The sequence below is a fragment of the Hippoglossus stenolepis genome, chromosome 9, assembly GCF_022539355.2.
Source record: "Hippoglossus stenolepis isolate QCI-W04-F060 chromosome 9, HSTE1.2, whole genome shotgun sequence".
In the NCBI taxonomy this organism is placed as follows: Eukaryota; Metazoa; Chordata; class Actinopteri; order Pleuronectiformes; family Pleuronectidae; genus Hippoglossus; species Hippoglossus stenolepis.
The window spans coordinates 4,377,642-4,401,652 of record NC_061491.1 but is presented as its reverse complement, the minus strand read 5'-3'; the positions used below and the strand labels follow the sequence as shown (position 1 = coordinate 4,401,652).

Here is a 24,011-nt window from a genome sequence, read left to right as displayed (position 1 = left end):
TACTTTTTTAGTCTCTGACGTAGGAGCAATCAAAGTATTATTTCATCAACTTTGGCAATTTGAGGTTTTCAGAAAGATGATGAATCCAACAGGTAACAGATCGTCTCTTAATAGGACAAAGCTGGATCGTGGCCCCAGGTTTTCTGGGGCCCTTTTGAAGGCAGCTGAAGCAATGATTAGAAAGCAAAGTCCACATCTGAGATATATTTTCCAATACCAAAGCCATTACTGAAACCAGATGGGCAAGACGTTGGTCTGTTTGATACTTCCTGGTTTTTAACAAGCCTTTTTATTGACAGAATGGTTTCATGTTTTGTTGTTTAGGCATGTTGTAGCGACATGATGGATTTCAGCTCATAAAAGTATTTACATTAAAATATTTATCGTCCAGTTACTCAGATCCATGTTTCTTGTGCAGGGAAAATAGTTGGCAAACAATGCCACTGCCTGTCAGCCCTTTGGATTCTGTGCACATTTGCACGAATCAAATGAAATGGTGTTGGAAAGTCATGCCTGTTCCGCAATGGAACCAAATCCATCAGCTCTGACTTTGTGAAAACTATTCTGTTAAATTTGACAGTTGATTACACAGCATGGTTGTTTGGTTAAGATCAAATTAAATGTTCATTATCAGCATGAGCTTTTAATGATGTATATCTCAGGATTAGCATTTTCACAGCACATACCGAGGCACCAACAGCCCGTGAAACCACAGTTAACCACTGAATCAGAGGACACCCAGACAAGAATTTAGCATAAATAAAGACATGGGGGAGAAATAAAAACATGCGTGTCTGAGAGATCTGGCAGTGTGATGCTTTATCTTTTCAAAAAGCATGAACATGTTAGTGTGCCACAGGTAAAAGGGTTCTCTTTGACGTCAATGTCAAAGCAGACGCTGGCTGCTTCGGGCGGTTTATGCTGCACTTTATGCTGCACTTTCTTTTCACTGCAGAGAACACATCATGTGGAAAGAAATAATTGATGGTTAAGAGAGAGAAAGATAAGAGGTTGCACTGTCCTGGAAAGACAGTTTTAAGATGAGAAAGTTGAAGAGTAACCAAATTAGTTCATAGCTTATGAAAACTTAAACTATAAACTCAGTGCAATGCAATCATTTATTCATTATTTCAGGCCCTAGTGACCTAAACCCATGTCTCTTAATGATTGTGATTCAATCAATCAATCAATCAACCAAATTTTGGTTGTATAGACCATAATCACAAATCACAGTTTGTCTCATTGGGCTTAACAAGGTGGGGCATCCTCTGCCCTTTACCCTCAACAAGAGTAAGGAAAAAACTCACATAATAATGTGCTTACATGTGATATAAAGGCTTTCTGCAAAGCAGGGAGATGGATGAGACAAAAATCAGGCCACATTAGCAGGTTCCTCTATAAGACATGAGCAAAATTCGGGAGCCACCAGCTATAATGATGCATATTGACTAATAAATCAGTAATTAATCAAATTAATGGAAAATTATTTTCTCCACAAACAAAGGTATTGCGGCACCTGGGCAGTTGCCCACTTTAACTGTTTGGTAGTCCAGCCTTGTGCTAGCGTTGTGAACTTTAACTTCGGCCCAGCGAGGCTTTAAATTAAATGTCAAGTTATTTGGATTTAACTTATATAACGTGAAAAGTCATGGGATCAGCAAAGCCATTAGGACACACCCACCATCTAGGAGCTATAAATCAGAGTCCTGCATTGGTCAAAAATTGCAAACCGACACCCACAAAGTAACGATAATTAAAAAGGATGCACTAGCTCCACACTCATCCATATTGTATGAACACAGGGCTTGTGTGAGGTCTGGTCTGGTGAGACGTGCATTCACTTACCACTTGTTGTTGATAAAATGAAAAATGACCCAAAGAAAACTGATGTTAATCACCTGTGAAAGGTTGTGTAATAGTCATTCACCATAAGAAAAGAATCATGTTGATATATTAGCCTTGAAAAGCTTATCTTGGATTGGATATTATCAAGAAATCTTCCTGTTGATATTGAGCTATTTCTTTGGATCAAAGTAGTGAGTTGAGCAGCCAGCCAACATTGTCATGAGAAAACCCATCAAAGAAAACTAAACAAAATGAGTGACACAGTTTTTCCATATTTATGTAAAATTTGTATGTACATGTAATAGGCAGAAATGCACCGCTCACATTCAAATCTGCAACAAAATAGTGCTACAACGGACCAGCAAACCAAAACAGCACAGAGTTGGCAACTCACTTCTAACTTTTGCACTTTTTCAACACATATGACTACAAGGCATTTCCATTACTGGTGAATACTGATTACTGCAGTTAGACCGGATGTCGAGACAGCAAAGTGGTCAAAACATTTAGCCAACTGTCAGGTGACAACACAACGTGAAATCAAGAAATGTGGCACACAACTCTACACATTATCTTGTGATGCAGGTCGGTGGTAATGATTCTCTTACGATATTTCAAGTCACAAAAAGAATTATGTAACAATGACATGAAGAAATGAATAGCAAAGCATCAACCTGTTGATATTACAGTCTTAAGTTCGACTAAACAATCAGCTAACAGCAGCACTTTCTCATTTGTCTGTCAATAACTTACCCAAGAGGAACCCGATCGTGAGCTGCTTTTAAAGCACCACAAAACCACAACTGCCAATTTCTATAGTGTACTTACTTTATGATTTATGATATGATCAAAACGATACATATTTAAAAGAATAGTTGGAACATTTTCCTGCCAACAGATAGATAATTATCAGTATCATTCCTCTATGCTAATTTCGAAGCTAGTGCCAGCAGATGTTTACCCTACGTTAGCGAGACTGGAAGCGGGAAGCAACCGTTAGCCAGGCTCTGTCCCCCCCAAAAGGAAATCAGTCTAAACGCATCTAAAACTCACTTAATAACATGGTATATTTTATTTGTTTAATATGTACAAAAAACAAAACGTAAAAATGACAACCTGTGTTTTTCTTGCCTTTGGAAAGCCATAGCTGTTTCACCCTGCTTCCAGTCTTTATGCTAACGTAGGCGTCTCTAGCGTCACATTACCTGTACAGACACGAGAGTGGAATCAGTCAGTTCATCTAGCTCTTGGTCGGAAGAAAAATGTCCAACTATTACTTTCAGCATAACCTACTAAACTGTAGGAGAATGGGTGTAACAAAGTATCTACATACATATATAATGGAAATGATTTCAGTCAGGAGGGGCTGTTACTACAATGTCCTTTTCTTAAGCAAAAGAAAAGCAAAAAAAAAAGGAAACCCCAACCTTTAATTATGTGTGGTGTCATCACTCACCACATTTGACTAAAACTTGATAATGGACATTTCAAAGTATATGTAAATATACAAAGATATATAGATATATAAACAGAACAATAGAAAGCAAAGTTTGGGATTTTAATGCTTAATGCAAGTTCATATGTAGGATGAGATGCGACCGGCGATGGTGGCAGGATCATTTTATTTGAAGACATTCTCAAAGGCGGGACATTTGTAGGTCTTGAGCTTCTTCATGGCCTTTTTGAACTCTTTGCTGGCCTTGTCCCACTTGTGGATGCCTGTGAGGAGGTACTGCTTATCCACCTTGCGGCCCATGATTAGGTACTGGTTTCCCAGGTTGTCTAGCTGCTGGCAGGGGCAGTCCGCGCCATTCTTCAAGTACAACACCAGCTTCTTCAAGTCCTTCTTTTTCAGGTTGCCTTGTTTCACCATCTTCTTCCTCTTCTGCAGGATCACCTTGCGGTCCATGTTCTCTCGCTTCACCTCCTTGATCTTGGTCTTGATGGCTGCAAGTGGAGAAAAGGAGACAAACAATTGTTTAAAGGCGACTTGGTGTGGTTTTGAACAGTTTTGGTTTGAACACCTCAGTTGACAGTGTTGTCGTATTGATGAATAGCCTTATCCGTAGCAAGACTTATTATTTGAGTGTAACCAAGGTGTGCGATGTAATTTTATTTGTGATATACAGACTGATAAATCGGGTCAAATATATCGGCTAATATTAGCTTATTGCAGATACAGTAAGTCAGTGTCGCTGTAAAGTTGGTAAAAATCATCTACCTCTACACAAAATTAAATACCCCACTTTAAATAGTTAATGTAGCAGTATTTATTATAGCACACAGGTTACTGTTGATCACACAGGCCCTATAGCTAAATAATGCACCGACTCATGGGGACATAATCACATGTAATGAATAGGTTCTTTGTTGTGTGTTGTGCTGAAATTATGCCAATTTACAATAGAATTCCACTCATACTGGAGTTTGCAGAAATCTATCTTAACCTACATTACACCTGATGTGGATTTGTTTTCTCTCGATGGCTGACTATGATTATTACCATGTAAGCTGGTAAGAAACAGCTAACAGAGACTTAGAAGAAAATTCAGGATTCCCCCGGTGTGTTTCTGCAATTCTTGTTCATGCAATAAAAACTTCTATGATTATCATAATAATCAGGTTCAGGCCGTTACTATAATGTAAAGCCATATCTGCATCACAGACTGTCTGATACTAAATCATGTGAGCCACGTGTGACACCAAAATTACACATTTAGAAGTACTGCTTCCCAACAAAGATCTAACATTTGATTCAACTTAGAGAGTAAAAAGTTATGAAAGTTTTATTATAGAAGAAAATACTGAGTAACCTCTATACTTTATGATAGTAACTATGTCTGTCTGGCCAATATTAGGGGTACCTTGAATTTTTCTATAACAATTAGCCGTGTGTAACACTGCATTGGTGCACACCTACTTGGCTTCTACTCCCCTCTGATCTGTTTTTCAGCTTGACGATAATACTCCTGATCTTTCACTAAACTCTATTTAACCTTCTAATCACTTTGTATCGGCCAGTTCCCCCTCTGAAATGGAGCACGAGTCAGACTCTGGTGGTCCAAATCTTCGTATGCCTCCACACATTATGTTCTCTCATTTTTCCACGACACACACTGGTGTGTGTGGCGCACGGCAGCACGAAAGGAAAATAAAGAGCATGGCACGCTCTGTTCAATCTAACTGACAGAGCTGGTGTCAGGGTAAACCACTGATTCATGTCAGAGATGAAGTCTTGTGACCTAGAGTGCAGAGAACAGCCTGATTGAGCATGAATCATCTTCACGCTCCAGCAAAGATCCGGACTCGAGAAAAAAAATACAACTTGTGTCTAATTTTCTCCACAGTTTTAGAGACCAAATCCCTCTTGACTCACTTTTCGCAGAGTTATGCCTGACTTAGAAACCCAAATTGGCACAAAAGAAACTTCCAAACGTTTCATCTCTCCCTCTGCGCTCGCATCTCCCATTGCTAATTAAAGTGTTAAAAAAGAGGTGCCCTGTTTTTCCCAGTATTAAGAGTGCACATGGTAGGGATTAGGACTTTTATCCTCCGTCTCTAGTTTCTCAAAAGGTCTCTATGAGGAGGCTTAGTGTTCAGTGAAATCAAAATGGGCAGCGTTCATTATTAGTGAGTCATAAACGAGAAGGCCTTGCCCACCCCTGAAACGACTTCATCTTGATAAATCCTCAATCCTTGAAAATCTTTAATCCTTTCTTTGCACCTTGTGTTGTTTGAGGGCTTAATCTCCCCAGCAACATCATCCAGTACGAGGTTAACATGAAATAATTGTTTCAATGTTTCGTTGATAATACAACTTTTTTATGCTCTTGACTGGTGCAACACTTCCTTTTCTCCTAATAACAGTTTTCCTGTGAGATTTCAAACACATCCACACGTTATTATAATGTGCGATAGAGCAGTGAGGTGGCTCAGCAATCCATCCAGCCACGTGGTCATCAGTGGAGGTGCTGCTACATTCTCATGGAGAATCACAGCACACATCGAATTCTCAACATGGACTGTAAGCTGGTGCTCTTTCTGCACTGGTGTCACCAGTAACCAATAAGTAACCAGGCCCCTGTACAGCTCTATGTGTGAACACACCCAAGACGTACGAATGACTCACTGGTGGAAGCTGCTTGTGGTCGCGTTCTTTTGTCAATGTGAATGAACATCCTGGGCCACACTGAAGGACCAACTACTTAAGGGATACCGTCTGCATAAGTGGAAATGTGTTCTTATTCTTGCACTCAAATAGCATAAACTGGTTTGTCCTCAATGTTTGAACATTTCAAAAGGCCTACAGAGATAAATGACAGGTTTGTCAAACAGCTCGGGAAACTCAGTTTGAACAGATTCACACAGGAAGTGTGTTTATGTTAAAAACATTTCTGTAGGTCTTTGCAAACAGAATAATATAGGTGTTTATTTGCATACAGAGTGGAAAACTGATGTCAGATCACAAGCGGCATGTCACTCCAGAGGCATGTGGAGATGCATTCAGATGTCAGGTGTAAAATAAAGGTACTTAGAGCTGTCCACTTGGGATCAATAATATATGTAAATATGAGTATGAGATAGATCAATGATTCTGAACCTTGTTGGCTTATGTACCTTCAAATTCAAAATAGCTGCTTCAAAGTGTACTTGTGACTCTTCATCGTAAGCTTTGGCCATAGTGTGGTCACGAGTTTTGAGGAATTCAACCAAACAGTGATTTTCCTTCACAGATTCTTTCATATGAGGCAGTTTTACAGGCCCACGGAGATCATTGTATTCTGTATTTAGGAGTAAAGCCAAAATTAGAGAAGACCACCAAAATTGCTTCTCTTTTCTCTAATACTATACCATACTAAAAAATGGTAACTTTTGATACTTAAAGTACATTTTGTTGATAATACTACTTTATTTTTAAATGTTTTTTCTGCTGTAATCTGCCACCTAATAGTGTGTTTTTCCTTTACTGAAAGAAATTATTCCCCGCATAGGATTAAAAAGACATGTGTCCACAGAACAAAAATGATGCACTTTTCTATCATCTTTGCAATTTCTTGAGTGAATTATTGGATATATTTGACCTCTTTGGAGCTCAGAAGAATCATTATTTGACTGAACTGACTCTAACCAGTAGAAATGGGCAAAAATAGAGGGGTTTAAAGGGTTACAAGAAGGTAAACACTTTAGTTATTTTTGTTGGTAAATTAGACTAAATTACCATGGTCCTTTAATTTAATGTGAATTTTGATATCAGACCTCTATGGAAAGATAAGAGGAGGCCCTTATTTTGCAGACATAAACAGACAAGACAGACATCTATTCACCTTAAAGAATACTGAAAACTAGATTTAGGTATTTTGTCTTAGCATCTAATATCAGTTTCTTTGCTGGGAAGCCCTCCCTCTCCTCTGGTCCCTGACACCTGGCCTGATTTCCTGTGTTGGTTCAGAGGCGTCCAGCTCCCAGGGGACTCATAAACCCAGCAGGAGGGTGTGTACCTCTCCCCATTTACAATAATGGAAACTCAAGGGATCCGATAACCTGAAGTGATCAGTTCTCCAGCGCGAGGCGGCCCTGTTGTTTACTGTGTCAGCAAAGGGAAGGAGTCATTTGGCACCGACAACAAAGTGAGCTGTCCGAGGTTAGAGGAGAGATTTAATTGAGGGGTGCTGGAGGTTTTTTTTGGGACAATGAGGTACCATAAAACCTTAAGCACAGAGATAAATTGTGGTGGGAACAAAGTGTTGAGTGGGATGAGCTGTAAATCTGTTACCAGCTGAGTGCTGCAAATAGTTTGTGTGTGTGTGTGTGTGTGTGTGTGTGTGTGTGTGTGTGTGTGTGTGTGTGTGTGTGTGTGTTAGAAGGAGAAATATCAGGTTTTCAGAGAACTCAGGGAGTGCCAGTCCTCACCAGGTGAGCTCAAAGTTCTGCACTGAGGCTAAATCAGAAAACTCTGTTTTCTGTTTTCAAACATCACGTCACCACTCACGTACACTGGGCATGTACGTGCCAGAGTAAACAGGAAGCATTTATTTGTCAATTGCAGAATTGTTGCAGATTGCTCAAAACATAGCTTGTCTCCTGCGCATGCTAACAGCTGTATCATGGTAAAATGCAGAACTTAACTGCACAACAGCTGTTAGCAAAGACAACAGGGTCAGCAACACTTGGAATTGATTATCTATGTTGCGTTCTACACTGGTAGCCGTGGCCAATACTGGTTGTTTTCTTCCGAAAGGGGGTCATGTGATAGGAGCCTGACGAACCAGCTAAGGCTATGTCAGGACTAAAAAGACCCAATCAGCAGTTGTGAGTGTCTAAGTTATTGTTTCCAAACTTCAATTTCTGCCCATCCCGACTAAAATGCTGCCCCGGCGTATTCAAACTTCTCTGTTCTAGCGGCAATAAAACTCTGAAGTAGTGTTAGTGCCAAGCATATACGTAGCAGAGTCGACGCGGTTTCAGACCAAAACGTAGTAATGCGGATGTAGCCTGATAAACTGTTACTCGTTAGACTTCCTCTGTGGAATTATCATAAAATAACACGTATAAATTACAAGAATCTTCCCTCCGCTGCCAGAGAAACTCCACATTCAACTACATCGGGTCAAAAGCTGTGCTACTGCTGCATTCTAGGCTTTTATCAAGATAAAACCACTCGGACAAATCAACTGCGCTTGTGCAACTGAAGGGAAATGATTACCCAGGCGTCAAATGATCGAAACAGTGGTATTACCGAAAGACACGCTTAACTTCCACCTTAACTGAAAACAGATCTTTCACAACTTCCAGTAAAGGATGTTTCTAGTGGATAAAAAAAAATGCTAATCCCCTGCCAGGGAGGGGTATTTCACACATGATTGGTCCGCACAGATTCATAAAGCCTTCAGTGGAAGTCACTGATTCATTCCTCCAGCCTCTTCATGGTTTTCCATTTCCGTGCTCCACAGAGAAGAGCAAGTAATCTATCTATCATATCTATTTTTGTGGTCTTCTCCAAACAAAACAGAGAGGCTTGTCTGCAATTTGGATTTTAAACACGGGTTCCTCACGCACGCCTCTACCCACCATGTTGTCCACTTTCAGTCAAGTCATAACTAGCAGTATGCAATCAGAATGATGGCCTTATCTTTTGCTGGTGGGATAAAACACGTGATTAAAGCTTGGGACTTTTTCATCTGCATATTTTCTTCTCCTTCAAGACGAGGCATTACTTGTGTGTGGGTTCAGCTGGTGTATTTATAGCTGTTGCACGTTTCTGCTCAGACCAAAGCTGAATTCCATTGGCTGGAAAAAGCAACAAACAAATGATACGACCAGTGATGCTAAAGCTTGCCAAGTTGTCCGGCATTTGTTTTTCACTCGCTGCAATCAAGTCGCACTGAAATCACAGCTACGTTTGTTGCACACCAAAACAGGTCGGTCCCATGCGGGCTCAAACCTGCAACATGAGCGGCGCAGTGTCTCATCCTCGCCCTGATACTAAATCTGTCTGTGTATCCTCACGTGTCAGCTGGTTTGGGGACTTATGACAAGCAAGGAAAACAACATCTGTCTTCATCCGAGATGAAACAAGCCAATAATGGTGCCACCCTCCTCTTGGCAAAGCAGGACGCAGACTGAAAAAGGCGGGTCTCATCGCCACAGCATAAACAACAAGGCAATTCGTTAAACAAATGTAACTTCAAACTTTTGCTGAGAAATGGAAGAGAGTCTGTTTCCAATGTGCATCCAGTCTATGTTTGCTCGGCGAGGCACCTGGAATTCAAGCTGCCGCAAGTTTTGGTCCAGCCAGTGAATAAAACATGAAAGCCCAACATCTTGCATCTTGTGTGCATCATGCCCATGTTATTCCTGGAAGTCCTCATAACTGCATTTCAGCTTGTGTTTTTTTATTGAGCTGAATGATTTCTAAGTCTTTTTTAAGTGTGACTAGCTGATACAAATCCCCAGATTTCTTTAAACTTCGCCTCCGTCAGCAAAATATCTTCCTTCCTGCCTGTTGTTTTCAGTCTGGTACCATTCAAGTTGGACGGAAATGAATGTGAGAAGCCACCTTTGGCTTGCACTATTTTCACCTAATTTCAAACAAATAAATTCTCGTTAATTTGAAACAATTTTCAGATTTTCCACACTAACATGTCTGAAAATGCATATCACACGCCACTGAAACAGGAAATCATCTCCTTTGCAGGTGGTTGCTTAGTCACCGATAATGCTACATGCGAGGGAAAGCAATAATGAATTTGGATTTTTGAACTTACAACAAGGTAGTACTTTAACTGACTGTAAGGGTTTGCAAGGCTTGAAGTGTAATTTGTTTTCCATAGCTGCTTTCAGACCTGCACTGGACTCCAGAGTTCCTCCTTATTTTCTCCGGAGGAGGTGCTGATAAAAAGTGACAGCTCAAGAACATGTTGGTCAACTAAACCAAACTAAATTAAACGGGTTCTTTTAGATTTATTTTTTAGATACATTTCTTTCAGAAAAACAAACTCACAGCTCATCATTAACTACTTAATTTAAGAAGACATTTATGTGTGGCTGTTGGCCCATGTGCAGAGGGTATTCTGGAACAACAGTCCACCCAGACAGCAGAACAAACATCTCACTTTACTACAGCGAGGATCTGCCACATAAACACTTTAATGACCGCAATTCATTAGTCACAGAACATCATCCGTTAGCAGACCAGACAGGCCTGGTACATCTCACTGAGAGATAAAACTCTGCTTGTAACTTTTACACAGAGACAGAGATCATTGATCTCGCCACAAAAATTGCCAAATATGGACAAGTGTGGTCATATACGAGGTGCACACACACGGGGAATGAACCATGCTCTACATTCTCTACATACTTTGTTCAGAATTCATGGACTGTTATAAAGCTCGACCATCTCATGCTGCTCTTCTGATCGTTTGAAGCGCTGTGATGCACGTCAAAACGTATCAAAGTGCGAAGTGTACTGTATATTGCATGCTGTGAGTTTGTGTGTGTGTGTGTGTGTGTGTGTGTGTGCGTGTGCGTCGGCGGATTGGGTGTTCGGAGGACACTCACCAAACTCGCTGGCACACATGTGCTCCAGCATGGCGTCTGTTTTCATTTCGTTGTCACATGGAGGGCAGATGGGGGAGTAACCTGGGAAAAATAAATTAAATAAAATAAAGTCCACGTTTCAGAAATCAGAAAAGAGGCAAAAATACAAGTTGCATTGATACAAGCAATAAATCATTGACATGGTTTTAATTATTAGAATTGGTTCCGTTGGCCAGCCATTTGGGATGTGGGCAAAGGAACAAACGAAGAATCAAGAGGAAAACAAAACAAGTCACTTCATGTTTGGAATGAAGAGGAGTTTTATATAAAAAATAAAATAAATCACATTCATGCTCCTAATTATTTTTTATCTTTTAATCTTAAACCCTTTCTACATGCAGACGTCCTTTCTAGTGTCTGGTGTCAGTCGCTTGGTCTGATGACCTGACCTCACTGAGGAATGTCCTCAGCTTTTATAGCCGGGAGTAAAAACCCTTCCTCACTCTTTTACATTTAGACACTTTTCAAATGGACCTTTCAATTGTGGTCAACAGTTACATATACACCCTTAAATTCCAAATAAAGTAAGAGAAATATGGGAGGAAGTAATGGTAACGATATTAAATCCAAGCTTAATGGTATGCTCCAAATTTACAAAAAAAGACAGTAACATCCAACTGGAAGACAAAAACCTGATGAGGACAAAGCCAAGATTGTTTTGGCCAAAAAGTAATTTCAATCCAGAGGCAAACCTGCAAATATTTCACCAACAAGATTATTCAATTTTTACCGCAAATGTTTGCTTGATGCCAAGCAGCTGAGTTTACTTTCCAAACAAAGTTGGACCTGCGGTGCGATCGCAGCGTCCTGCAGCGTTTCTTTCAAACAAAGTGAATTTCAGTGACACAGCTTGGAAGTGGATCGACTGAGCAGAGGGGTAAAGAAGGCGAAAACAAATAGCTTTTCTCCCCATTGCCAGTTGTCCATTACATGTGTTTAACGAAAGCTTGTGAAAGTAGCACCCAGGTGTAAAGTGCTTGTGAAAACAGACACTGTTTACAGAGTCACACAGTCCCTTTGCCTATTTGAGCCTGGTTCTCCTTTAAACCAATTATCACCAGCTCAAAAAATTAGCCTGCTTTTGTTTGTCTTCATCAACCTTAACGTTACACATTACTGCGTTCCATGAGAGTATACAGGGCAGAAAGAAAAATGCATGACACCCCTGAGTAGTTCGGCTTCAACAGGCCCAACTCTGTCCTGCGGCAGAGCGCCGGCTTTCTTTATCGCTACAGCGCTGACAACAAATGATAACAGGTGATGTCTGGAGAGCTTGCAGCTCTGTGTGGTCCCCACTAACCCTGAGAAGGGAGCTCTTTTTCAGAAAAATGGGCCTCCGTCCATACCACCATGTCCGTCAGTAACACCACCCCCCTCTACACACACACACACACACACACAGGGGATAAGTCCCGTCTGCAGATACAGTGAGCTCTGTGCAATTGCTGGATGATCCACAGTCCCCCCATTTATGGCCAGCATGTTCAGCGCAAAGGACCTCAGGTGTTGTGTTTACAGCTCGAGATTGAAATGTAAGTAAGTTGATGATGTGATGATGGAAATTTCCCCGTAGTTCATGGTCAAAGTGAATGAGGTGCTTGTACTTCCCCCTCCTCACCTATATGTGATCGGCAGGGAGCCGAGCGGAGCAGCTGAGGTCTCAGACAAAAACCATTCAGTATCAGCCCCAAGCTTTATCTTCCCCAGACCTGTTGCTTTTGTGCATTTTTCTGGGTTTCTCTGGTATTTGTCAGCTTGGCTCATCAGGCTGACACCCCCCCACCCCACCCCCCACCCCTCCGCCTTACTCTCTCTTCACTGATGCCGCATGAAACTGTCTGACTCTGCTCAATACCAACCCACACACAGTCCCAACAGGTTTGGGGAATCTGCAGCCAAGGAGCCATTAGTGATAGATGATATCCAGGGGGAGTGCGGCGGGGTGGAGAGAGGTGGGTGTTGCCACAGCTCTCGCTCACCTCCAGAGTGTATTTAAATACGAGTTACTCGAACAGTGTGTTATTCAATTATGTCTTCATTGTTCCGTCTTTCAGCAGTTCTGATGCATTTGTCAGTGATGGCTCGGACGAAAATGGGAATTAATCGACGCAGAGGTTCGCCTCTCGCTGCTGGACTTCCTCCCAGCATTGTCCTCCAGCTCAACATGCACCTTGAAATAAATGACTACCATCTGTTCGAGAACTTTTTTCATTCGTACAACATCCCAGCGAGTGATCAGCAAGCAACTTCACGTTCATATGAAAGAGTATCTACAGTAGATCATACACTGAAAATGACTACAGTAACTGCAGGAGAACATCTTTAAGATGTGGAGGGTCGACGTTGTTAAAACGGGATCAAATCCAGGTTTTCACGGCTGATTTCACCACCACCCCCTCACCCTCCTCACCCAAAAGGTTGTATTTGGTTTGTTTGTGTTGGGATTTGCATCTGCAAACACACCTTCCCTGCTGAAATAACATTCTCAAGCCTGTTAAACTGCGGCGGTGTCAACTTTTACACGGTGGCAAAAGTGGTGGCTGTTTCGCACTAAGGTTAGTGAGGCTAATGTTCAGAGGTCAATAGTTAGTTGTACCAAGAAATCCTGAAATAGTCAATTACCCAACATGAAACCTCCTGCTCCTCTAATGGGATGATTTGCTGCATTTATCTGCATTTTTTAAATCACAATAAATTAACCGTTTTTTTCTTTGGGAATTTAGAGACTGGTGGTATAGACAAAACATGGCATCTGAAGATGTGTGATATGTGACTGAGGCCGAAGCAACTACTGAAAACACCAGTGAGGTTGTGTCCTGTGTCTTTTTTTCTTTTTGTGAGCAACCTGGGGTGTGTGTGTGCGTGTGTGTGTGTGTGTGTGTGTGTGTGTGTGTGTGTGTGTGTGTGTGTGTGTGTGTGTGTGTGTCTGTGTGTGTTTGTGTGTGTGTGTGTGTAGTGTAGAAAGAGGGGGTTTACTTTTCAAAATTAAAGTTGCACTTAGTGGTTACTTTGAAGCATATGGCATCCCAAGGCAAAAATCTAATTGTAGGCCTACTTAAATTTTTGATTGAATTCCTGGCAGAATATAGAAAAGCTTTAAAACTGCAGCTCCTCAACATGTTGGAAAATAAAAGTGAACATTTAACTAAATGCAAATCAGAATGATTAGAAATTTTACTTTTCTCAGGAAACTTCTGGTTTTGGGTCAGTGCTCTGCCAAATCACAGTTTGTTATTTTATGGACTAAAACATTAAATTAGTTGATGGTAACAAACAATGAGATATTACAGTGATAAAAAAAAACAAGTAAATGTGCCAGTATTAATTAGACAGAGACAGGTTTCAACCAGATGGGACACGTCCTTGAAATTAATACAAGAACAAATACTATACTATAAATGTGAGGGCAGTTTCAGCCTCCATCAGCAACTCTCAGGCTGCTGATGAGCAGCAAGAAGCACCAACACTCAGATGGCCATGGAACTGCTCTCTGACCCACAAACACTCGGACACCGCATACGAACCTAAATCAACCATTTTGAAATAGCAATATGCACAGTCCCATGAGTTTGTCTCGATTTATAAATGTTGAAAAGTGATAAATACTAAATACTGACAATGTGTGAGCATCTGGAACGCGCGGAAGGAGGCTTGTGCTGTGCGTAATACCTGTCGGTTTGGTGGCCTCGGTCGCGTTGGGCTGCGTCATGGCGATGCACACGTCGTCCTGGGGAAACTTGTCGCAGGTGAGCATCTCCGGCCAGGGGAAGCCGAACGACTCCATGATGGGGGTGCATCCATCCCGCACGGCCTCGCACAGCCAGCGGCACGGGTAGATGGGCCGCTCCAGGCACAAGGGCGCAAAGAGCGAGCAGAGGAAGACCTGCGTGCCCGGGTGGCAGCTCTTGTGCACCAGGGGCACCCAGCTGCTGGCCTGCTGCTTCGCCTCGGCCATGGTTTCGTGCTCCAGCAGGTTGGGCAGCAGCATCTTGTTGTAGCCCACGTTGTGGCAGAGCCGCAGCTCCTCCGGGATGTCCACGCACTGCGGGGGTTTGCCGTAGCCGCGCCCGGGGTTGTACGCGTCCGACTTCCAGCTCAGGTACTCGTACTCTGAGGCACTGCACACTGACAGGAGCGCCACCGTCACCGCCAGCCGAACCATCCTCCAGAACGACTCCGAAGTGGACCTCATTGTTTCTCTTTGCGAAAAATAACGTGAATGCAGCTCAGTGCGGCTCACACAGGCGAACCAAGAGACTCACTTCATGAAGAAAATCGGAATTATATGAAACAAATGGAGGGAGAAAGGTGCTGAGCTCTGCTGATCGACGTGCGCAAAATGTGCCGAGTGTCTGGTTTGGGTAAAGTCCACACTGCGGGCACTCTCCTCTGGCTGCAGCCCCGTCGCGCTTCTCCGGTGCGTCCTGCTCCTGTGAGACTTTGAGGAGGTAACTGCGCTCTGCCTGCGCGGAGCTTGGTAAAGAGCAGATTGTAAAGTGCTCTCCGGCCAATCGGTGCGCGCCTGAGCCTTTTGGCACTGTGCTGTCAGTCAAAGCTCTTAATTACCCACTGTGTAAAAACTCTCCAGGAGCCTCCCTACTCCTGCTTTACTCCCCTGCGCGTACTTCCTTTATCTTAACGCTATATTGAACCAGGGATTCCAGATAATATGTGGCATGTGGGTAATTATCAAGCTTGTTACGCAGAATAAACGTGTCTATCACAATATTATCTTTTGCGGAATTGCTGGGGCTTGTTTTCGTTCCATTTCCCAGAGTGTGGTACAGGAAACAACTTGTGTCTCTCTGAGGATGTTGAAGTTCCTCCTCCTACATTTTATTAATACTTAGAAATTATACATTTACAGAAGAATGAGTGGATAACAAACCTAGTTTGTGCATTTCTGCCACATCTGAAAATACAATGCATTTGTAGGGGAGTGACCAGGAAATAACCCAGAATTTGTTTGACAAACGTTACTGCTGTGTTGGAGAAACACCAAAAACAATCTGCACTTGGATTAAATTGTTTATTCGATCTATCAACCCAAGCAGGCCTATATAGGTGGTCAGGATAGAGATAACTGATCTCCTTGATCTTTTTGAAAAACATTATTTAGTTTAAAATATTCTTTCTTGGCATCACTCATTGTTATTTTTTAAGTTTGATTTACAAACTGTTTTTTTGTGAAAAAAGAGTGAACAACCATGCAGTTATACCATTTAAGTGCAAAAGAGCACAAATGGGAGAAATGAGAGAAAGAAAAAATGTCTGCAGATATTTTATATTTATATTTATCTTATAAAGTCAATTCTCAGCTCTGCAGCTCAAATCACACACGATGCACAAACTGGGTGTAGGGCTGACTTTCATTCCAGTGGTTCCAAATATGTGTCAGAGGGAGCACAGTGAGTCCTGACGGACAGAGAAAGGCGCCTCCCAAATAAAAAGAAGAAAAAGTATTTACTCTGTTATTAAATCAGCTACCACACTCCCTGCAAAAGAATGTAACTTTGGTAGTAACGTTCTTCAGTGCTGAGCCAGTTTTTTCAAGAGGAGCTCTCGGGTACATTATCTTATCAAATGGGGGCTGGTGGGCTCACAGCTCCTTTGCTGGACGTGCAAACGCTGTGGAAACGTTTCTTTATCCAAACCTAATTACAAACAACAGGCTAAAGTCAATTTGCTGAACCGTGGCTGTCCATCTCCTCCCAGCTTTGCCTCGTTCCATGATAAGACTGAAGGTGTGAAATCCCTCTATTTAAATGTGGCCCAATTTACATTCCATTGTGTTGTTAACAGTCCCTGCAGAGCGAGAGAGAAAAAAGGAACAAAACAAAGCACTTAATTTGATTTTAAGTGTGGATGCAGCACATGCAGACCTTTCAGAGTAATGGCTTTGTGGACCTTATTTATCAAATCAATGTGTTTTACAGCTGTCTCCGCTGCAGAGGACACGGCTCACCTAGACATTTTCTTCTTCTCTCGCTTCTTGAACCGAGGCCAGGACAAAAACATTAACCAACAGCCTGGAGAATGTTAAATGCATTATGCACCATGGACGGATTGGACTGCACCATAATCACAAAATTGCACAATCATTTGCGTGCAAAAGGTGACATTCTTAAAAGTTAAGAATCAAGGAAACCTGAAATTTGAAAAAGATAAAAACTCATGAATTAAATGATGAATTAACTGATCCCTCTGCATAACATCCTGCTTACCAAAGAGTTGTGTGCTGATACTGAGACCAAGCATTTTATAGACAACACCTCTCTGTTAACATTTCAAATTGACAGCAATGGGTTTTATAAGGGTACGACTTTGTGGGCTGATGGCATCCAACAACAGTTTGTCTGTAGACGGTTGCTAAAGCAGACTTAAAATTCAAGAGACAGGAGGCATTTTTTCCCCTCAGACCAGACCTGGCTTTGCTCATAGCCTCCTGTCAGGAGCGATAGGCCGTGCTAAAAACCACCAGCCGGACAGCAACAAGCCAAAACCTCAGCGAGACAAAGAAATGCAGCAAGTGGAGGGAGGTTTGCATTTACTTTCCATATGAGGAAGTAAAGTCTTCTGCAAACAAAAGCAGATATGAACACATGCAAGCCATTGATGTCGCTGTTATCGCTGCCACATTCACTTTCTAAACTGTGACAGTGTGTCACTATCAATAGAGAGACTAAATATTTGGACTTTCAGGCCTCTGGGACTTTCCCAAAGGCAGACTATCCATCTATATTCACCAGTGTTTAAAGATGCAATCGTCTGTACATGTGCGTGTGTTGCCATGAAAGGGCATTTTGGCCATGGCAGAAGGAACACGTATGTCATTAGGCATCTGTCACCAGCGAGCGCTGCGTGGCTAAACACTGGACCTCCTCCAGAGCACGACACCAGGCGCGGACTGACTGGGCATGAGGGATGGTGTTGGAGAAAAGGCTCTATTACGACCTACTGCATGGTCAAATACAGAAATAACAAGCACACCTGCTTTCTGTCAGGTAACACCAGGAGATCTCAGTGGGCTCCATACAGCGCACAAAGCTGAGTTTTATTCTTGTGCTCTGTGGCATCGATTCAGTGATCACAGGTTGATTGATCTTTTTCTCTAAAGTCACTCAAGAGACACGCCTCATGATAAAAGGTTGTGACCTTCCATGGGTGAATGATCTCTGTCCATATGAGCATTTTGACTCAGTATCAGTTTTAATCCCCGTCCATACTAACATGACTCAGGTCCAGTGGGCTTTGCGTGTGCCGATGTCCATTGGACTTGACCGAATAATAACTCATCTCCCACTCAAGCTAGCAGCTGCATCATTGTGAAATGCGGAATTTAGCTGAAGAGCAGATGTTAGCAAAGACAACAGCGTCAGCACATGCAATTATTATTAATGTTGCGTTCTAAAGCTGAGGTTGATGCCTGCTGTTTCCTTCTGGAAGAGGGTCATGTGATAGGGAGCCTGTCCGATCAGCGAAGGCTAGGTTGTGACTGAAAGGCCCAATCAGCAAGCGGTTGGGAGTGTCTACGTCATCGTTTTCCAAACCCCTCTGTCTTCCATCCTATTTTTTTGGATGTGACATTCAGTGAATGTGTGTCAGCTTTCTGCAGTAATCTAATTTTATGTTAAGCGGTTTCTGTGGTCACAGTTCGTTGAGCCAACTCACCTGGAATATATGATTATGTGAATGTAAAATGTACAGAATGTCTGTTGTCAGGGCTAATGTCCCTGAAGCTATGGGTACATCAAGGTCACCACAGCGGAGGATAACCCACCATAGAGGAATTTAGACACTGGCTACTTAATTTGGGCAGAAAATACTTTTGGCAACTTTTACAGTATATGTGGTAATATTCTGCAGGATCTAAAAACCCTTTGAAATGTGAGTTCTCGGTTCATCCAAAATATTAAACATAGCAATGAAATATATTTGTATATCACTTTTGAAAACAGAGTAACAAAATACTTTACAGAAAAAAAACACAATGTTCTTGTTAAGCTAAGAATTATCACATTTAGCTATTTTTACTGTAACGCCTGTCGGCCGTGACTTACTGTGTAACTTCATTACTCACTATGTCCTCTCTCTTCTCTGTTGAGAAACTAAAAAACAAACTTGAACTTGTGGAAATAAATACATACAACATGAGCAAAAGTTCCACGTTTTTTTAATTTGCTACACAGAGGAGTGGAGTAAGGAAGCTAGACTGAAGTGTGGGTGGTCAACATGCTATTTGGCTGGAAATGCTGGCCATGGCTAAACATGTCAACAGCCAATTAGATATGCGTGCCTGTTCTGCTTTTTGTTGTTCTCTTTGGTTCCATGAGTAATAGCACCAGATGGTAAGAGCAAAGAAGTTGAGGAGTAGCTTACAGCCATTTGAAATTTACCGGATCTTTACAACTTCTATCTGACTGACAGCCAGAAGATACGTCTCTCTATTTCCAAAGTTATTTTATTGAATTGTAAGTTTTATACAAAGGGCCCTCCACCAATTTTGAACATCAGGATCAGTTTATTAACCGTTCAGAGTACAGCTCATCCTGTGAAAGCAGTTGGAAGATATCTTCTGTGGCTTTGGAAAAATCGGGGCAAAAAACCCTGATGATGATCTAATTTGGGTTTGGGAATCCGGACTACAAATGTGTTTCTAAAAAAGTCTGCATTTGTGGAGTTTGATATCAGTATTCACCTTACATTGAGGATTTAATGACAAGATGCATACTGGTTGCATCATGGGAAATGTAGGATCCGTAGTTTTTGGAGTTTGACCATACTAGTGATTGAAACCCCTTTTCCACTGGTCCAAAAAATCCAGTGACAATGGAAACATGACACCCAGGTGAATGTGCTAAATTGGCAAGACAGTGATGTGCGTTTGTGATGCACCCGGTGAAAAAAAAAAACTCCTCTTCTGGCAATGGGAAGGAAATGAATTGCCTAATTTACCTTTGTTTAAATTTAATCTTGTGAAAACCCCTTAGCACCCTTTAACTTGTCACATTGTTGTTTGCATGATCGATCTAAAACAAAAGCCATATTAGTTAGAACATTCCGTCTTTTTGCAGCAGCTCTCCTCTCCCTCACGATGTTGTAAGCTCACGATGACGTCACTATGTTTCATTACTTGTGGTGAAACACGTGTTGATCATCTGCAGTGGAGCCAGAGAGTGGCGAGAGAGGAGCAGAGAAATCTCCAAACTAAAAAACTAAGATCGTTCAAATAACTTACGGAGCATTAAGGAATATTCTGTTCACATTTCTATATTCAGAAATCTTTTGGATCGACATGTTTTATTTGTTTATTCAGCAAAATGTGGTGAACACACAATTTCAGTACATTTATTTATTGTGGTTCATTAACCGGTGGACCATTTCTATTGCAGATTTCAGAGGATAAAACATGAGAACGATGATCATAAAGCACATTTTAAACTTACTGAAGAAAACCAGAGCAAATTGAAAGTGTCCATCTGCGGTTGCATTTTCTTGGGTTTTACTCCTTGTGAGGGTGTGGGTTTAATGTAATTAACACTCCTGGTGTCAACTTTGTTTCGGCAGAGAGTCAAATCAAAAAGATTCCACATTAAACACAGTTTGATTAAGCCTGTAATGAGAGATTTGTGCAGACCACATAAAACAACAAGATTCAGGGGTAGATTTATCATCCAAGCTTCATGGAGGCAGACTGATACAACCCTCTATTAAATTATAGTCTATGATAAAACACATCAGAAGCTGGTGCTTCTTATGTAGCTCTTCCGTTAATTTATCTTACAGAAGAAAGTGTTCAGCCAAAACCACAAATACCCCTTGTATTTCAGTACAGCTACCAGTTGTGAGCTCCAAAATGAAATGAGAGTGAGCCAAGCTGTTGTGTGAGTCAGTTTTGGAAGACGATGAGCCACATTGCATGTCTGCCTGGGATAACTTGCCTGATTGCGTTGCCCTCGCCATGACTAAAGCAGGACATTTGTGACATTTGGATAAAGATAAAGAGGAGAATAAAACAGAGTAGAAGAAACAGTCTGTGTTTACTTTAGCTTAATGATGCTCCTGTGTACTAGAAGAATGAGGCCAAAATACCTCTCACATAACTCATACATCGTGCTGGGGCGGCAGCATTACTGCTCAGCGGGGGGGGAGCGAGCGCTTATCTGGCCCACAGACAGTGAGACAGCTCGTTGTAGGTTTCCATAAGTCATAAAGCTGCATCCCACACCAACTGACTGTTTTTGTTTGTTGAACGTCACCAGTAAAACTCTTCTGTAATTGACTTAGCATGTACTTTCACTCAGTCCGTGTCCACATAAATAGTTCAAGTAACCACTGCAAATTTGGAAAGGAAAATGGGAGCTTTTTTGTGGCAATGCCCCTGATTCAGAGTGGATGAGCGAGACCAATGACTTGATAAAGTACAGAGGAAACCTCAGTGAGCTGGATGGCTTCTGCAGCTCTCATCACATGTGCACCCACAAGACAGAAATGACGGATTGATATGTGTCAGGGAGACAAACAGATCTCTCTCACGTGTGTGTCCCACCTTTTAGAGGGGCTTCAGACATTGCTCAGATCCCTGCAGCTTGTGTAAACGTTAGTGTGTTGTGGAGCTGATTTTAAATGGATAAACTTGTCATTTTGCCCATCAGTCAAGGACAAACAACAACCTCTCATGTGCAGTATTCAGACCCTGTTCTGTAGATCTTAAAATCATGGTCCAGGTGATTCCTGTTTGTTTTAGTTTTCCCTGAGTAGTTTCTAGAACTCGATTTGACTCCACCTTTTGCAAAGTGAAATGATTGGGTATAGTTTAGAAAGGCCTTCACCTGTGTATATAAAGTTCCACAATCCGCACTGTGTGTCATTAAATACAAGGAAACTCTCTCCAGACCTCTGTGAATTTTTTTTATGGCAAGGCAGAGATCGGGGCAAGGGTATAAAAGCACTTCTACAGACTTTAGTGTCCCCAGGAGCTTATCGGCCTCAGTAATTGTGAAATGTGAGAAGTTTGGAACCACCAGGACTCCTCCTAGTGTTAACCATCAGGCCAAATTGAATAACTGAATAAGAAGGACCTTCGTCATCGAGAGGACCACTGGGCCCTCAATGGCAGAGCCTCAGAAGTCCTGCCTGCCTGAAGGACAACAATCTCAGCAGCAATCCATCAATTACACCTTAATGGTAGATTGGCCAAAACCAGACCTACATAAGACATGTGGAGTTTGCCAAGTTGAATTTATGAAAACCTGGATAATACCATCCCTATCATATGTGGTCACAGCAAAAAGGTCCTCAAAGGAAACCTGATTTTGCAAACAATATCTAAAAACATGAGGACTAATGGGCAAAAATGATCATTTGAAGTTCTACAACCTAATGAAGTGTGCTAAAAGTGAATTGTTCTGTTAGTTCTTGAAGGCTCTGCATATGTGTTGGGTAAGGAACGCTTTTTTGCAAGTCTGCTAAATCCTAACTCAGGAAGCAGACCAGTCCAACCCAATTTGAATGTGTGCAGCTCCTCTTCAGTTTGCAGATACCTCTGTTCAGAGCCAGCTTCCCTTCTCAGATACTTGCCATGTCCACAGTTGTTATGTATCAATGAAAAGGTTTCATTTTGATTGTATCTGTGCTCTCCAACTTGCTAGCCAAAACCGCCAAGAGGAATTCCAGTAAAACAACAAATAATAATCTTGAAAGACATCGAGTACCAAAAACCCGAGACATCCAAGTCAAGGAAGTGCTGTGACGATCTGTGTGTACGTGGTTAAGAGAGGGGGGTAGTGAAGCTAAAAGTCGTACATCTGTGCATAATTATACGAACTCGGTTTCAGCCCAGGCAACGCATTCATCATCATAATTCATGGTATGAATTTAGAATCGTGTAATATCTTTCACTCTGTCAGTGTGAGTCCTAATCAGCCAGGACTTTCTATTCATAGGTTTTAAAGCTGAACTTGATGACCTTTGCACTTTGGTAGATCCATATGGCAGAAACAGGGAACTGATTGGAAAGACCTATCTCCTATGTATCCTGAAATGTGGCAACGTGACTTCACATGTCCTCCTTCATCACAGTCTGGCCAATCAAACAGGCTGGTTTATTATTCTTCATCCCAACATTGGGACTATGGAGTCCAACTTTCTCTGGACTGAACGTTGGTTTACTACTTTTATAGCCAACTCATACCCACATTTGAAGCTCATGAAGGAAAAATACTTTTCGATTTTGGCCAACTCTGACTTGCAAACCGAATTTAACCAGTGGTAAATCATCAGGTCACTATTGCAACTTGCCAAACAGACTGAAGAAGCCACTTCTTCATCAATACGTTTGTCCATGATGATCACTTTTGACTCATTACGTGACATCACAAAAAGAAGATGTGTTAGTCAGTCATATCATCTCAGTCATGTCAGACACAATAAAGACACGTGAAATATCTTGGTGACAGAAAACAATGGAAAGAGAAAAGAAATGGTGGAGTGTGTATCCATGCTAATTTGTTTCCAAAACTTGATAAAACTGCAACACACTCGATTGAACTCACAAAGATGCATCATTGTGTCTGTGTGTCTGATTTATTTTCTAATAGTTTTTTGACTTTCTGTCTATTTTGCCTGAACGCACAGAAGAATACATGGTAGTGTTTTTTGCAAGGAATGGGAAAAAATGAGATAGTCTCTGCTTTCACACCTCAGCACACCAGGCCAATAAATGTGTCAAATAGACGTATTTGTCATATTTTTGATTCCGTAATGTTACAATAGATAAATTGTGGATAAAAGCCTCCTCGGTTTTAGTTGGAGAGGTGTGAGGCCAGTGGGCTTCAACGAACATTTAGTGACTAGAAAAACCCTTTGTTTGAAGAATAATAACCCATTACAGTTACCTGGCAATGATGGAGTGTTCTCGCAGTCGCTCAGTGTTGTGATGTGACAGGATTTCTTTAGATGAATTACACCAATACATTTATTTATATTACGTTAAATGAAGCTTTAACACTGTTTTCCATTTCATTCTCCAACAACATGTTCCACTTCAACTTCACATCTAAACATTG

At 41.6% G+C, this 24,011-nt stretch overlaps 1 protein-coding gene across 1 annotated transcript; it reads right to left on the bottom strand.

The window, feature by feature from the left end:
- Positions 1–2,096: 2,096 nt before the first annotated feature.
- Positions 2,097–15,684, bottom strand: sfrp1a (secreted frizzled-related protein 1a). The gene is made up of 3 exons (XM_035166350.2): positions 14,614–15,684; positions 10,906–10,986; positions 2,097–3,792 (listed from the first exon to the last, which is right to left on the bottom strand). The coding sequence occupies exons 1-3, from the start codon at positions 15,134–15,136 to the stop codon at positions 3,467–3,469; spliced, it is 930 nt and encodes a 309-aa protein (XP_035022241.1). The 5' UTR covers positions 15,137–15,684; the 3' UTR covers positions 2,097–3,466.
- Positions 15,685–24,011: the final 8,327 nt, after the last annotated feature.

What these genes read in the sequence shown, in the direction of transcription:
- sfrp1a (XM_035166350.2), bottom strand. Translation starts at nt 15,136, where the DNA reads ATGAGGTCCACTTCGGAGTCGTTCTGGAGGATGGTTCGGCTGGCGGTG. An exon ending in CGAGGCCACCAAACCGACAG is followed by an intron (nt 10,987 to 14,613) that starts GTATTACGCACA and finishes TATTTTTCCCAG; the next exon opens with GTTACTCCCCCATCTGCCCT. An exon ending in CATGTGTGCCAGCGAGTTTG is followed by an intron (nt 3,793 to 10,905) that starts GTGAGTGTCCTC and finishes CTCCACTTGCAG; the next exon opens with CCATCAAGACCAAGATCAAG.